This window comes from Egretta garzetta, unplaced genomic scaffold (assembly GCF_000687185.1).
Source record: "Egretta garzetta isolate BGI_Z169 unplaced genomic scaffold, ASM68718v1 scaffold145, whole genome shotgun sequence".
Classification (NCBI taxonomy): Eukaryota; Metazoa; Chordata; class Aves; order Pelecaniformes; family Ardeidae; genus Egretta; species Egretta garzetta.
This window is the reverse complement of record NW_009259687.1, coordinates 454962-470204: the sequence shown is the minus strand read 5'-3', so window position 1 is coordinate 470204 and position 15243 is coordinate 454962. Positions and strand designations below refer to the sequence as shown.

At 45.0% G+C, this 15243-nt stretch overlaps 1 protein-coding gene across 1 annotated transcript in view; it reads left to right on the top strand.

Annotated features, from left to right (window-relative positions):
- RAD54L (RAD54 like) overlaps window positions 1–15243 on the top strand; it is a 96797-nt gene that overhangs the window by 77146 nt on the left and 4408 nt on the right. Inside the window, exons 2-13 of the mRNA XM_009638832.2 lie at window positions 955–1074; window positions 1854–1914; window positions 3703–3838; window positions 4612–4681; window positions 7163–7451; window positions 7930–8054; window positions 9793–9943; window positions 11818–11944; window positions 14047–14121; window positions 14566–14696; window positions 14801–14911; window positions 15055–15178. Coding sequence (XP_009637127.1) covers window positions 955–1074; window positions 1854–1914; window positions 3703–3838; window positions 4612–4681; window positions 7163–7451; window positions 7930–8054; window positions 9793–9943; window positions 11818–11944; window positions 14047–14121; window positions 14566–14696; window positions 14801–14911; window positions 15055–15178 — 1520 coding nt within the window. The remainder of the gene's footprint in view (window positions 1–954; window positions 1075–1853; window positions 1915–3702; window positions 3839–4611; window positions 4682–7162; window positions 7452–7929; window positions 8055–9792; window positions 9944–11817; window positions 11945–14046; window positions 14122–14565; window positions 14697–14800; window positions 14912–15054; window positions 15179–15243) is intronic.

Here is a 15243-nt window from a genome sequence, read left to right as displayed (position 1 = left end):
CGGCCCTGTGGGACGCCCGGAGCCTCTCCGGCCGTGGGCAGGGGGATGCGGTGCGGGGTGGCGGCGGGTCCGCCGCTGCCCGAGTCGGTCCCTGGTGCCTGGTCAGAGGTCGTTACCGCCCCCGTCTTCTGGGGATTGAGGATCGGGCCCCAAGTTTATGCTGTTTTCACCAGTTGGGAGAAAACTTGCGTCTGGGCACGTAGTTGGTAGAATAACTTCACCACATACAGGTGACGCTTCATGGTGATGGAAAAAACTATCCCTGGGAGAGCATCCAGGTGTTTTGTGAGAGGGCTGGTAACTAGGAATAGGTAGATGTTTGAGACAGAACAGAATGTTGTGGTGCTATGTTCTGTGTTGTACAGGTCAAAGAGTCTCACCTAGTGCTTTCTGTGTCAAAATCCCTTTTTCTGTGCCAGCAGGTGGTTAAAACCATGCCTCAATCTGAAGAGGACTGTGCTAAATGAGGAAACGGATCAATGACTGACTTATCTTCATGCCTTGCAAAGTGTCTGAAATTTAGGTTTCAGTGTGAGGCCTTTCACCTGTGTAACAACAGATGCTGTGGGAGCCTCTGGGGACTTTGATGTTGTTCCATGCTATTGACCCTTCCTTTTTTTTTCTTCTGCTTTTTTGGGGGTAGGAGGACAAGACAAATCTCAGCACAGACAAGCCTGCCCTTTTACTGGTTAGAAAGAGGTAGCTATTTTCTTAAGTAGGAGAGTATTTTAACCTTCATGCAGGTTAAACTTCAGGGCATGGTGATCTTGGTGGTGTTGCTGGCTCTGGCCTTTGGCAGTGGGGGTGAGTAATGATTGGGTCTGTTCAGAGATACTCAGCTGGCTGGGTGGATTGTCTGCATGGTTAGATGCTTACTGAGCATGACAGCAATGCATCTATCTTCTGGTCTCACCAGCTGCCCCTGAGTTGTTTTGTCTTGATTCTGTTTTTCAGACTCGTAAGAGACAGAAGCCAGTCAGTGAGACAGAGAGTGGAGAATGTTACCGATCGCCTTTCCGGAAACCCTTGGCTCAGCTGACCAATAGGCCTCACTGCCTGGATAGCAGTCAACATGTAAGTGGGTGTTACTGCTAGCACACCATAGCAGGTGGGTTACATATGGACCACATTCATCAAGGGAGTCCCAGCAGGGCTAAATTTCCCTAAATTCCCGTGGACCCATTTAATCAGAGGTGTTATGGAAGTGCCACATGTACGCAGAATCTTTAGGAGACATCTTTTTCTAGCTCCAAACATTTAATGCCGAAGGAGATGTGGTGGGGCTACTTTCTATAGTGGAAATCCTGAATAAGAGTTCTATGGGGTCTCAGTGAAGGACAGCACCCATGGACGTGGGTAGCTTTCCACACAGGTAGCTCATGTGCTATCTGCTTGCCTGGTTCTCTCTGGGCTTCCGCTGCTGGAGACGGGTGCTGGACTGGCCGGGTGCTCGCTGGTCTGGTGTGGATGTTTCTACAATGGTAACCCAGCTCCTTTACAGGAAATTACTTGCCTGACTGAATTACCAAGGCAGGGGCAAGCAATAGCATTTAAAGAAGTGGATAATGCCGGTGGATTTGAGAAGATGAGAGTTATGAAAAATCAATTTCACGCATTAGAAAACCTGAAGGAAAATAGTTTTGACAAGCAGAGTTGGTGGGGGGAATTGTGCTGGTTTGTTACTTTGTTCCTTTTGGATATTCTTAAAAATAGTTGAAGTTGAAGCTTGAATGGATTGAATAGAGGGACTCTCAGTACTTGGCAGAACTGAGTTCTCAAAAAATGTCCTGGGCTTGCCTTCTTGAGCAATCTCTGATTTCAGACTTAAGCATGTTTTCTTTCTGAATTCCTAGGAGGCTTTTATCCGCAGCATTTTGTCCAAACCCTTCAAAGTCCCCATTCCAAATTATAAAGGTAAGATGAGGAGGTTTAAGGATTGTCTGTGTTGACTGGCTCGGGTAAAACAGATGATGCTTAGGCCTGTCAAATATATCTGTGGGGATTATTGTTATTTTTTGCACTGATGCATATGTTCCAGAAATCCTGACTTAATTTTGAAAGAAAAATACTGGCACGTTAGCAGAGTCTTCGTATTTCTTACTGATGTTTAGTTTGGATAATCCTATGTTCCAGAATTGGATTTTGTATTATTACTGCTATGTATTTGATGTTGTGCCAGAAGATTGTACGCTATATCACAAATACAAAAGCAAGATGAATTCCAAGCGATGAAGGTTTACCATCTAAATAATATCCTAATGATACTAACAGACAGAAGGCTGTAGGTGAAAAAGATAGTATGTGCCAGTTTTCTTTCTACTTGGCTCGGTGTGTTGAGTCTCAAGGTGATCTTCAAAGCAAGGTGGTTTTGAAGTTCAAAGCCTCAGCTGGTTTGAATTGGTGAAACACACAAGATCTCAGAAACAAATGAGCCTGTTCTTGTCCCCTTCTTCCCCATCATCCTCCAGCTTAAAAATTCAAATGCAGATCAATCAGTTTCACTCAAACTTTAGTTCTAAAAATATGTCTGTAAACAGACACTGACTGTGAAATTGCAAGCCCCGAAAGAGTTTTGACAAAGTTAGCTTGTGGAAAAGCAGATTTGTTAGGAGGCTGAAGCAGAACTGGAACTGGGGAAGCTGCTTTCTGTGGCTGTTATCTTCCTCTCTGAATTGGGAGATGAGGCTGTTCCATGTGTTCTTTTCTCGGTGTGCGTGCACTGTTGCCTCGGCTTGTGATACACTCTCATTTTGCAAGGACATTCAGCAAGCAGTGGGCAAACTGACCCTGCTTGAATCTTGCCCAGGCAAAATCAATCCTGGGAGCACAGTTGTCTGAGTCTTTATGGGAAAAGGGATTTCTATGCATGATCTTTTTGTGTTCATCTCCATTCCAAAACTGTGACATCAAAATATAATATTAGGAAGAGGGGGCTCATGCTTTGTTTCTGCTTTTCACAGAAATTGGCTCCAAGGCCAAACGTCTACTATTGCTCAGCAGAGAGAAAATAATACCCTAGAGTAGGTAATGGCAGTACGGTGCTAACTATGATACTGTAAAACCTCATCGCTGTTAAAGATAATTCCTGACCTTGCATAAAAGACACAACTCCAGCTAAGTCTGGCTTAGGTGATCTAAAAGGAGGATTTGATGCAGTATATACACACTGTGTGTGTGTGAATGTGCTTCTTGAACTGCTGAGGTGTATATTCTGGAACCCTGCTTGTCTTCCAGAAAACTAGAACAACCACCTTTGGGTACTGGGATTAGCTCTGATGCCCGGAGATAGCTGAGGGAGACATCATGCCTGTTTATGGTTGGATGCCAGTGCCACAGGTCTGGGATGGAGCCTTCAGTAATCATGCAAGACACCTTATGCTGTTGTATGTCAGCATATATGGCATCTGCTGCACCCAGTCATGCCCATTTTGGTGCACCCAGTGTGGCGGGCAGTGCCATTGCTCCATCTTTGCCTCTGTTCCTTCATTCTGTTCTTTCCTGCCGCAGAGCTACCTGCTGTGTGCTGGCAGAGTTCTACTAAACAACCGCCGTGTGTAGGTTTGCTGTCTGCACCAGTTGTGCCTGCATCTCCACTCCAGCACCCAATTAATTCCCTATTCCTAAATGTAATCAGACTCTTCTGCAAGGCTCTGCTTTCTTCCAGGAAGAAGTTCTTTGAGTTGTGCCTTTGTTTGCTTTCAGGGCCACTGGGCTTGCGTGCGCTGGGTATCAAACGGGCAGGGCTGAGGAGTCCTCTTCATGACCCTTTTGAGGAAGGAGCTCTGGTTCTGTACGAACCCCCGCTGCTGAGTGCCCACGACCAGCTGAAAATAGACAAGTGAGTCATCATTGGCACAAATGCTTCAGCTCTGACCTCCTTGTGCATGTAGGTTTGTGTTCTTTCTTTCCAAATGTGTCTGAACATCAAGGGAACTTTGGTTCCTAGTACTCTGCTTCTGAATTGGTTCAGGTACGGTAACAATCAAAGGAATGTACCCATGCCAGATTGTTTGCGTTCTTCTGCAGGCTGTTTCATCTCCCACTCATCAAAAATTTAAACCTGTTGCAGGGAATGAGTATGCACACATGGAGAAGCTGCTTAGAAAGTCTTATAGATTAGTTGTTAGTCAGGAAACATCAGCATCTAGGGACAAGCAAAGAGAGGTGACTGACAGTCAAATGTTAGGCTGCCTAATGCTTTTTATTCTTAAGTAGTTCCTTCTGTGCTGTTGTTGTAACTTAAAAAGGCTGTCAGCTGGATCTTCATGGACAGAGGAAGGGGTTCCTCTCTCCAGTAATGCAGTTACAATATTGTTATTGAAACAAGGAAAATGATAATGGATTTTTAACCATGTCTCTGAACCACATTCTGCCCTTGTTTTAACCACAGCCCGAATACATGGTTTTGCTGATGTTTTAGATTGTAGATCAGGCCCCTGTGACTTCATTCTCAAAACTGAATTAATCCATTTTTCACTTTCTTGTGGGCAGTTGCTTCCCTCATGCCACAGTGGAATCCTCAGTGTAGCAGTGAGATTTTAAAAAAACCTAAACATATGCTGTGCTGAGTTCGTTAATCACCCTGTCCTCTTCCTTGACTGCCTCCTGCAGGGACAAAGCACCTGTCCATGTTGTGGTGGATCCTGTCCTCAGCCGTGTTTTGAGGCCCCATCAGAGAGAAGTAAGTTTTCCATTGGGACTTGAGGGTATGGCTTGAGGACTTGATGCATTTCAGAAAGCTGCAGTTCCTCTGCTGCAATTGTAACCCACCAACTGTGAGGTTTACATAGACTAACAGTCTGCGACAGTCTAACAGACTCTAGTCTGTTGCAAATGCAAAGTGAAATGCTTGTTTAAACCATCCTCTTGGAGGCCTGAATGCTGCAAATATTCTCTGTCCTGTGTTAAGCAAGAGGATGTGCTGGGAGTATTACAACAGTCTTGTTTGCCCTTAAAAATGTGAAAATTTACTGCTTGTTTGTGGGTAAGAACTTTCTCTTCTCTTGCCTCTGATCTAGCAGGGTCAGAGCACTCCCAGCCTAAATGTGATGCTGCCTAGCGCACAGCTGTGTTCTCTGTGGGATTGCGGTCAGGTCAACTGGCAATGGAAGCTGGGGAGTTTCTATGACCATTGTGCACTGGTTGCGCAGGTCTAGGAAAGCCCATTGGCTGGCTTTTATGTCACAAATGATACCTTAGGAAAAGACCAGATTCCGCAGGGAGATGGGATCTTGCAGAGTCAGGGCTGAAAGTCCAGCCTTTACTTATCTTGAAGTTTGGAGACGTAGCTCTGCTGAGTGGAACTCGGTGTGGATGGTGATAGGATGTAATTGCAATAAATTACATTGCAGCCCAATCCTGAGTTGGGCAGGGCAGACTGTCCACCGTGGTGTTTTGCTGGGCAGCAGAATTAATTGGATCTGCAGTCTTTGAGCCAGGAAACACTGAAGCTCTTCTTTCTGGTAGTGTGGTTCCCAACACAGTATGGAGTAGATTCCTACTTCATTGTGTTTTATTTGGAGGCTACCCTTTGTAGGTGAGAGCTGTCCATGGCGTACGTAGACTTGGAATATGCCAGTGGAGAGTGACGAGAAACATTTTATGTTGTAAATACTAGCAACATCACAATATCGAAGCAGCGTGTACCAATCTCCAAATATCTAATGTAGGCATCTGGACAGTTTTAAGTTTATCACAGGTGCAGTATATTATCATTTAAGCCTAGAGGCTGCACGGATGGAAGCTGTAACTGCTGATCTTGCAGGCTAAGCAGGTCAAGCTGGATGCGTCCCTGCATGGGAGATCTTCAGATGGCTCTGAGAATGCTGTAGGCTGTTCCTAGCTTGTACTTTTATCTCAGAGTTGGTACTAAAGTGTGTGACCCAGTGTAATGCTCATTTCTGGCTACATAGCTGGAGGCAATCTGGTTTGGGGTGAGATACTGCCTGCTGGTGCTTTTGTCAAGTAATGATAGTTATGTTGGTGTCCTAGGCACTGTTTCTTGACAGCTAGATATCTCTGATAAAACAGTCTCTGTTCTAGTCTAATAAGTCTTTGCCTGCTAAGATTCCTGTGCTGCTTTATTCAGGTGATGCTCCCAGACTGTTGTACAGCTTCGCTTTGTCATGTCTTTTGTCCAGTTGCTGGGAGATTACCCAAATGGATCCCCAGACAAATGTACTCTTTTAGTCGGTAATGTATTTCATAATTGTTCAACTGGCCTAAATAAACTTCATTAACCTGTTGTTAAGGGGCTAGGAAAGAAAGAAAAGGACTTGAAAGTGCAAGCAAAGGTGCTCTGTCTTCCAGTCCTAAACAGGGGAGCACAGGGGGGTGGATCCATCCAGGTGTGTTTAGGTTGTGTCCCTGTCTCCCTGGTCTGCTGACACAGTGCAGGGACCTTGTACATTCCCAGCACAATACCCTGGTTTTCTCTGACTATCTATTATCATATGATAGAGGAATATTTTGCAGAACCTGCCTCTTTTTTTTTTCTTTTTTTTTTTTTTTCTTCCCTTTTATCTGTCTTGGTGATTTGTCAAAGCCTAATGCAGGAGTGAGCTCCTCTCCAACCATGTGACATGGGCTGTAACCTCAGCCTCGTGTCTTCTCTGAAGCTAAATCTGCTTTGGACCTTGAGTCCCCAGGTGAGTCATTGTGCTTCTAGGCAGAAGCAATGAGAGCTGCTGAGAGTATTCTGGGGGTTAATCAGGCAGCAGGAACAATTCTGCTTGCTCTGTGATTCTGTGTTTTAAAACTACCTAATTGGGTGTTGTTAAGATGATTAACCTGTTTGCAGTGATTGATGCAGGTTAGCTGGTGGCCTGGGCCTATCTAATGCAGCCAAGGGTAGAAATTTGTGGGAATTCATGTCAGGAAGCTAGTTATAATTGTACATTTAAAATGTAGGAAGACTTCCTGTATGTTATGAGGTACATCTTGGCACCAATAATGTTGTTCCGAACCAGATGTGGCTGCATTTTAGCTGTGTCTGGGGTGATTTCCCTCTGTCTCATTAGAACATCACATGTCCCCAGGGATGGGCTACACAGATTTGCTGTTTGTTGTTGTATCAGTCCTGTGCATTGCAGTAATGAAGCTGTACTGAAGTTGTCATTCTGCTGATGTCCCTATCCTGCTCTGAGAGGACAATTTTTGGCAGGGAGTGAAATTCCTCTGGGACTGTGTGACAAGCCGGCGGATCCCTGGGAGTCATGGCTGTATCATGGCAGACGAAATGGGGCTGGGCAAAACCCTGCAGTGCATCACGCTCATGTGGACGCTTCTCCGGCAAAGTCCTGACTGCAAGCCTGAAATTGAGAAAGCCATGGTGGTGTCTCCCTCCAGCCTGGTGAGAAACTGGTACAATGAAGTAGAGAAATGGCTGGGGGGAAGGATCCAGCCGCTGGCCATTGATGGAGGCTCCAAAGAAGAGATTGACCGTAAACTAGGTACAGAAATGTTTGCAAACTGTGCGGTTGGCTGGCTTAGGTCAGAATCTTGCATTGAAAGAAGCCTACAGCAGCTGATGTGAATGTCTCTGAGCTTTGGATGTGAATGTCATTAGAGATAAATGTCTCTCCACTAGCATGTTTAGATCAAGCCCTTGTGTGCTTGGTAATAGTTAATCTTTTGGAATAATCCAAGTCCAGTCATGTGCTTAAGTTAGGGAAGTACCAGTGCCTCTTCTTTGCTCCAGCCAGAAGCTGGGAAAGGAGTGGGCAGAGGTGGGAGGGGGGTGGAAATGGGGACAGTTGTGGGGAAGGGAGCATGGGTCTACAGGGGTGGAAGGGTTGCTAAAGAGTAATTGAAACAGACAGGTTTTCCTAGATTTTTAGGGCCAAAGTTTTGACTACAGAGCTTGAATCCTTTTCTGTTAGTTTTCCTTATCCCTGGTTTTTTTTAGCTTTTCCCCCTTTCCATCCACAGTTGGCTTTATGAACCAGCGTGGCCTGCGAGTGCCTTCACCCATCCTGATCATCTCCTATGAGACCTTCCGGCTCCACGCCGAGGCGTTGCAGAAAGGCAGTGTTGGGCTGGTCATATGTGATGAGGTATGGGGGAAATACGATGTTTTCTTGAGATCTGGGCAAAACTGTCTCAGCTTTCTTGAAAGCGGGGAGGGCAGCAGGAAGCAAGGTTTAGCCATGGATAGCACCCATTCTGGTGTTTGAGAGGTGCCGGGTAACTGGCTTATCCATACTGGGTGATCCTGAACAAGAGAGAGTGTTTTCAGGAGCTGAGATATGAAGAAAATCCAGGTCGTGGTGACTGTGGCCACTTCGTAGGTCCCTGGCAGTGTGGGGGCACCAACTAGGGTCCTCTCAGTCTGAAATAAGTGGCAGAAAGTAGGTCTGCTGCCTGCCTCTGAAAGAGGCCTTACTCTGTTGGAATGGTAGTGCCCTGGCTCACTGATGTGTTCTTCATTTGTTTCTGTCTGTCTTTGCTAAAGTGAGAAGTACTTTCTGTTTGGCCTGGCCTCATGCTCTGCCCAGTAATTTCTAACTTGGCTCTGTTTTGAGCAAGAGGTTGGACTGGAGGCTCCTGAGGTATCTCACAGCCTAAATGATTCTGTGCATGCTCTTTTGTGTAGTGTTGGCTGCTGTCTGCCACTTTATTTGGCAATGTTACTCTGTGCTTGTGGGGAGGTTTGAAGGGTACTCCCATGGCAGGACCCTATTCCGTCCTCTGTAGCCTCCTGCTTGGGGCAGAGGTAGGAGAGCTGGGTGAGGAGTTACCTCATGTGGTTCTTGTTCAAGAAGAGAGAGACATGGCTTGACTCCCTGCTCACTGACTGTTGGATCTAGCTTTGCCAAGCCTGTGTTGTCAAGCTGCTTTCACACGGCTCAAATGGAGTTTTTATATTTATTGTTCCCTATTTGTGGTTATAGGTAGTGAGAGCCAGAGATGCTCTGAAGGACAAAATAAAATAAGTGCCCTCTGCCTCCTTGAAACGATTAAGCTGAAGGCCTCAGCCAATGTTGAGGTGTCCTCCACTGCCAGTTGGAGGGGATTTGTTAAATAGCAGTGCCACCCTGTGGTTTGGTTTTGTATTTGCTAGACTATTGCTGAATGAAGCTTAAAAAGAGCTAGCACCCTCACAAGTGTAACTCCCACACCTCTCAGTGCCGCTGGGATGAGGCTGACAGCTAGGGATGCTGGGAATGCAGGTCCTTGGCCTTCTGTCTTCCATATCTTCACAATACTCAGCTCTGCAGTGGTCTGGCACTTGTAGAAATCATCTCATGCTTTGCCCTACAGCTGGCACTCAGATGCTTATGAAGTTGCTTTTCCCAGGCATCGGAAATGGGGCCTGTATTCAGATTACCTCTGTAAGAGGTGCAGAACCTCTTTTTATTACTGTGGAAGGGCTTAGCAGTCCTGGGTATAGATGGTCTGAATGCCTTGTGATCTTGACCTTTGGTGATGCAATGTTACAGGTCCAGAGGTTCAGTGCCTAGTGTCGGTAGCTGAAAACATCCCTGTCTTTGAACAGGAAACAGTTCTTATAGTTAGACCATGTGGTTGGTGGTTATTTTCATGGTAGGCCCTCTTGCCTGGGTGTGACTCAGATGTTCCTAGTCTTGGTAGCTTGTAATGTCATGTTTCCTTATGTAATGGCTTCAGGTTTCCCACCAGATTCTTGCCTTTGAGAATTCTGTCACAACAGCTGAATACACATACAACACTCAGTCTGCTACCAGGCATGTCAGTGTCAATGAAGATCTCCAGACTGCTTCCCATCAGAACCACTGGATTTATCAGCTTCATTCCTTTTTTCTTTTTTCAAAGGGCCATAGACTGAAGAACTCTGAAAATCAAACATACCAGGCTCTCAACAGCTTAAATACACCTCGACGAGTCCTTATCTCGGGCACCCCCATTCAGAATGACCTGCTTGAATATTTCAGCCTGGTGCACTTCGTCAATTCAGGCATCTTAGGTAAGACGTGAATGTGTGAGAGACATGATGGAGGGGGAAGTTGCTGGCAAGGCCTCCCCTTAGCTACCAGCGCCAGTGAAAGCAGCACCAAGACATTAGTGAGAGGAAAGGCCATGTACAGGTTGGAGACTTATTCTCCTTCAGTTTGTATCCAGAAAGTCTAGATCAGGGTCCCCTGTTCTAGAAGCTGTCTATCATCAGAGCTTCATTTCAAGACTGTAATTTAAAGTACACCAATCTAACAGGTATTTTGGAAGGGGAATTAATAATTAAGGTAAAATGAATATATAACCCTGAGTACTTCATGGCTGATCTTGCGTAGCTATACTGGTCAGCCAAAATGTCTGTGTAGACTAGGAGTTTCTCTGACAATAAGCCCTTGGAGATACTGCAGGAGTTGCTGGGCAGGGGGAGCCAGTTTGTAATGGTACTTCCTACAACACTCCCACGCTATAGCAAATTCAGAAATCTAAGCCAGGAATGATGCCTTTGCAGGAGAGGCTCCGTGGAGAGGAGGGCTTGATGTGAAAGGCTCTCAGTGTTGAGTACACAGACAGCTTTTGCTTGCTCTCTGTCTTGTATCCCTCTGGCACAGGAGGTTGAAGTGGCTGGTGCAAGGCGGAATGGCGTACTTCATGCAGAGTTAGGCAACAAATCCCAAATTTCTGGCTTTCAGATAATCTGGGAGAAAGCTGAGGGTGATGTCTAGCATTTGGAGTTAAGACTGCTCTTGTTTTTTAAGGCAAGAGAGGCCTGTGAATATGGAGTTAACTTCATCTGAGAAAGAAAAGAGTCTGAAGGAGAGATACTGATTAGCGTGAGTTTTCAGGATCAAACACCTTCTGCAATTAATGGTAGCAGACTGCAATATTCTGTCTCTGGCTCCTGTGCTCTGCTTATGTCTGCAATCTTTGTTTTCATTTTAAAAGCAAAGCAGTCTTTGCATCTTCTCCTGCAGGAGAGCGGGTCTACTGCTTTCCAGTGTGGAGCAGCTTGTCTTGTGAAGGGAGGTAATTTTTTTTTTCTGACAAGGAATGAAAATAAATCAATCTGTAAATCATTTCCTTATTGTTGTAACTCATCACCTATATTTGTCTCAGATTGTTTGGCATCCAGTCCAAGAGGTTTCTCATTAATTCTAGTGCACGCACAACTCTAGTTAAACACCACTCATCAGATTCTTAGTCTTACAAACAGCATTTGGGCATTATATTTTTCTGTTCAGCTGTTCTGCCCCCAGGATTTCTCAAGGAAAGGATGGATTGGATGGTAGGTGTTCTGCATCTGCTTTTTCCATGTGCTTCAATTTTGGGTAGTTATTACAGCAAGCTGATGTGATTTCCCCTGCCCTCTTGACCTGTACTTTGGGCAAGACTAGTCTCCCTGTATTTCCAGTTTGTTCTTTCTGAGATGAGGTTAATACTGTAACCACTGCCAGCAAAGCTGCATGCATGCAATAGTCATTTTTCCCACTTTCAGCCCATGCCCAGTAATAAGCAACTGATTACAGATAATTTTGCAACAGGCACATGTAATGCCTGAGCTGTTGTTTGCAAGGACAAAATCTGGGGGTAAAAGTATAGCTGGAACGTGAGCAAAACCAGTACATGCCTGACTGGACTCAGATTTAACTAAAATTGTATGACCTTTGGCAGTGCATAGTTGTTGGAGTATAAAATGGTTTTCTGTTGTACACATTTGCCTGCCTTGTTTGAATATTTCCTGGCTAGAAAGGAAAACAAATCATACCGATGGGGTGAGTGTTGGTTTTATCTTCTGGGCCCCATGCTTGTGGTGTGATAATTGGGGTTGTGGGGTACTGATCAAAGGTTATTTGGTACTAGTTGTCACTTTTTCACTTCTGTTTTGTACAGGGACTGCACAGGAATTTAAAAGACATTTTGAAATTCCCATCTTGAAAGGCAGAGATGCAGATGCAAGTGAAGCGGAGCGACAGAAAGGAGAAGAGAGGCTTAAAGAGCTGATCAGCATTGTGAACAGGTAAACTTCATCCTTCTTCTCTTTGCAGAGCTTTTGCATAAACCTTTGGTGTACACTGGTATTTTTCCAAATTAGTCGTAGCTGTAATGCATTCTCTTGTAAGTTACTTCTATTCAGCAAGTGATTGTGCAAGTATTTATTGCCTAAGAAATCTACATAGCACGTAGCTTTAGTCTGAAAAATAGCACGTTAAAATAGCAATTAGCTCAGTTAGCTGCAGTCACCCCCACGCAAATGTACTCAGATACTGAATCTTGATTTGACTCTTATGTTTCTGTGTTTTCCTGGGATCTGAACAGTCAGGCAGCATCCTTTTATTTGTGTTAATATGACTACAGTGTAGACTGGGTCAGACTTGAGATCCATCCAGCCCAGATGCTAACTGACAGACAGAAAGAGGATAAGGAATGTCGCTTGGTTTTGCTGTTGATTGCCCAAGTTACAAAAGAGTCCAGCTCACACTTTTATAGCTGTGCTGGCTCTGTAGGGCTGATGGGATTATGCTGCTAGTGTCAGAGATGTGACTTGATCTGCAAGAAGCACCTCTGTGATGTAAAACGCTGTCTTATTTCTCTTTGGTTGACTTTTGGTATTTGTTTAAACCTGGTTTCTTTTCTGTTCATGAATACAACTGATTTATCCACATCTGGCAATCACTTGTCTCTCTAAGAACTCTCACTAGAGACTCTTGAATTCTCAGCATTGCTGGTGTCTTTGTGGGTTTGGTTGGTTGTTTTTTTTTTTTTTAATCTGAACTTTTGCAGCCATCACTAATACAATCCTGCAGTTCATAGTCATGGTAAATTGCATTTCACACTGAGTACAGCCTGTCTGTAGAGACAGCCCTGACCTTGGCTTAGGTCAGCTTGCAGAAGCCGAGGAGAAAGGAAAGGTTGGGAGGAGAAGAGCTCGTTCCTTCTTGAGTTGCATTTATTTCTTTTTATAGTTGATGGAAAAGGGGTGTAAAAGTGTGTTCAAGAATGCTTGTGCCTGGCTATGTAAAGGTGTCTGTTCTTTCCTTTATTGTGCAACAGCTGTGAAACACAAATAGAGAAGATAAAGCACATAAGCAGTAACAGATGAATCAGTTGAATTTGGTAGGAATTACAAATCAGACAGTGATGCAAAGATATGTGTGTAGGTGTAAGGCTGGAAGGGCCCTGGAGAAGGCATCTAATCTGTCTTGCTGTCCCAAGGTAGAAGTTGGTAGACCTAAACTGTCCCTTACTTAGCCCCCACCCAGCACTGAAAAACCTTACAAATTTCCCAGGGTACCTTTTCCAGGGCATCACAGTCTTTGCAGTTGAAAAATGCTCTTAATGTGTAACATAAATCTTCCTTACTGCAGTTTAAGCCTGTTACTTTTCATCCTACTGCTTATGGGTTTGGAGACCAGATTATTCCTTTCTTTAACAGCCTTTGACAGATCTGGGGGCTGTCATGTGTCATCTATAGGTTTTGTAACATCATATTTTCAGTGTTTCCTGGCAGAACAGGGTTTCTGCACCTCTTTCTTATTCTAGTTGCTCAGTTCGCTTCTTCTAGTCCTTCCCATCTTTTCTGTAGTGTGGTAGAACCTCCATGCAGTGTTTTTTAGAGCCTCAAAGGATATGCCCTTTGCTGAAATCTTGGGCCAGACAATGAACCCATCTTGGCTGAGGATGGCTACTAAGTTATTGTGTGCCTGTTTGTACTTTGGGTTATTTCCATGGTGTATGGTGGTTAAATCCTGTCCTTCTTTGCTGTCCATGCCACTTGTGTGTTGTAGCTCAAGTTGAGAATGCCATTGGTAGTCTGAGGAAGAGATGAGTTTCTCTCATAAGGGACTGGGCTCTGTTAGGTGGAATCATCCCTCCAAATCTCATGAACCAAATCTGGAGGCCTCACAGAGAGAGTGGGTTATATTGGGCTCTGTAGCATGGGCTGATGGAGCCTCTTAGTGTGGATGGTGAGTGTCTGGCCTTTGCTGTGTATTGGTCTGTCGCTGACTTTTGGAGATTAGATATTAAAGGGACTTTGTATTGATCTTGTGAGGAATAATACTGATAAAACAAGAGTTTTGATGTCATCCAAGTATCTGATCTTCATTTCCCTCCCTGCAGGTGTTTAATCCGAAGAACATCGGACATCCTCTCCAAATACCTGCCGGTGAAGATTGAGCAGGTGGTCTGCTGCAGGTACCAAAAAGCTTGTACTGTGCCTGGGAAAAGGGAGGAGAGCAACAGGAAGGATGAAAAAGTTGCAAAAACCCCTTCGATGCTTATGCTGACTGCTTCCCTTTAGGAAAGAGATTGTAGCCATTGGCAATAAGTTGCTTTTCTTCCTGAAGCAGGGATGGACAACCAACAACTGGTGGTTCTGCCAGCCAGCTGGCATGCTCTGGGCAGCTGTGTGCAGCAGAGCCTTGGGCTGTGCAGAGCATTATCTGCAAGCTTCTCCTCCAGCTCTGGGCTGAGATATTAATGCTCTACCATCAGCCCTGGAGGGAGTTCTAGGCTGTCTGTGCTTTAGCTAAAAAATTGAGCACTGGAACTAGAAGGAATGCACTGCGTAGATGGAGGAAGAAGGAAGGGGTTGGTTTGGGGGCAGGCTGAGGCTGCAGAGCTCTTGTTCTGTTTCAGGCTGACACCTCTGCAAGCTGAGCTGTATAAGAACTTTCTGAAGCAAGCCAAGCCAGTGGAGGAACTGAAGGAAGGCAAAATCAGTGTGTCGTCTCTCTCTTCCATCACTTCCCTGAAGAAACTCTGCAATCGTGAGTTCTTCCACTCACGTAACGGATTTGGGTTTTGCACTGTTGGTGGTGCAGTTTTTTGGTCTCCCTTGTGCATTCCACAGTCTGAACTCTTTCTTCTCCAGACCCTGCTCTTATCCATGATAAGTGTGTGGAAGAGGAAGAAGGCTTTATGGGAGCCCTGGACTTGTTCCCTGCTGGCTACAGTACCAAATCTGTGGAGCCCCAGCTTTCAGGTGCTGTGGAATTCAGCAGTACAAATGTGCTGCCTAACACAGGCAACCATGAGACTGTATTTAGCATCTTACAAGTGCCCCTCCAAGGTCTGGAATTTGGGAACTTCTGCTCTAGCTTTCTTCTTTCTTTCCTTTTTATCCAGGAAAGATGCTGGTTTTGGACTACATCCTCGCTGTTACAAAAAGCACCAGTAATGACAAGGTGGTTTTAGTGTCTAACTACACTCAGACGCTGGACCTGTTTGAAAAGCTCTGCAGGAGCAGAAGGTTTGTCTTTGGGCTTCATTTGTTTAATCCTGCAAGACTGTACTTGCAGCATACACTGTAAAAGG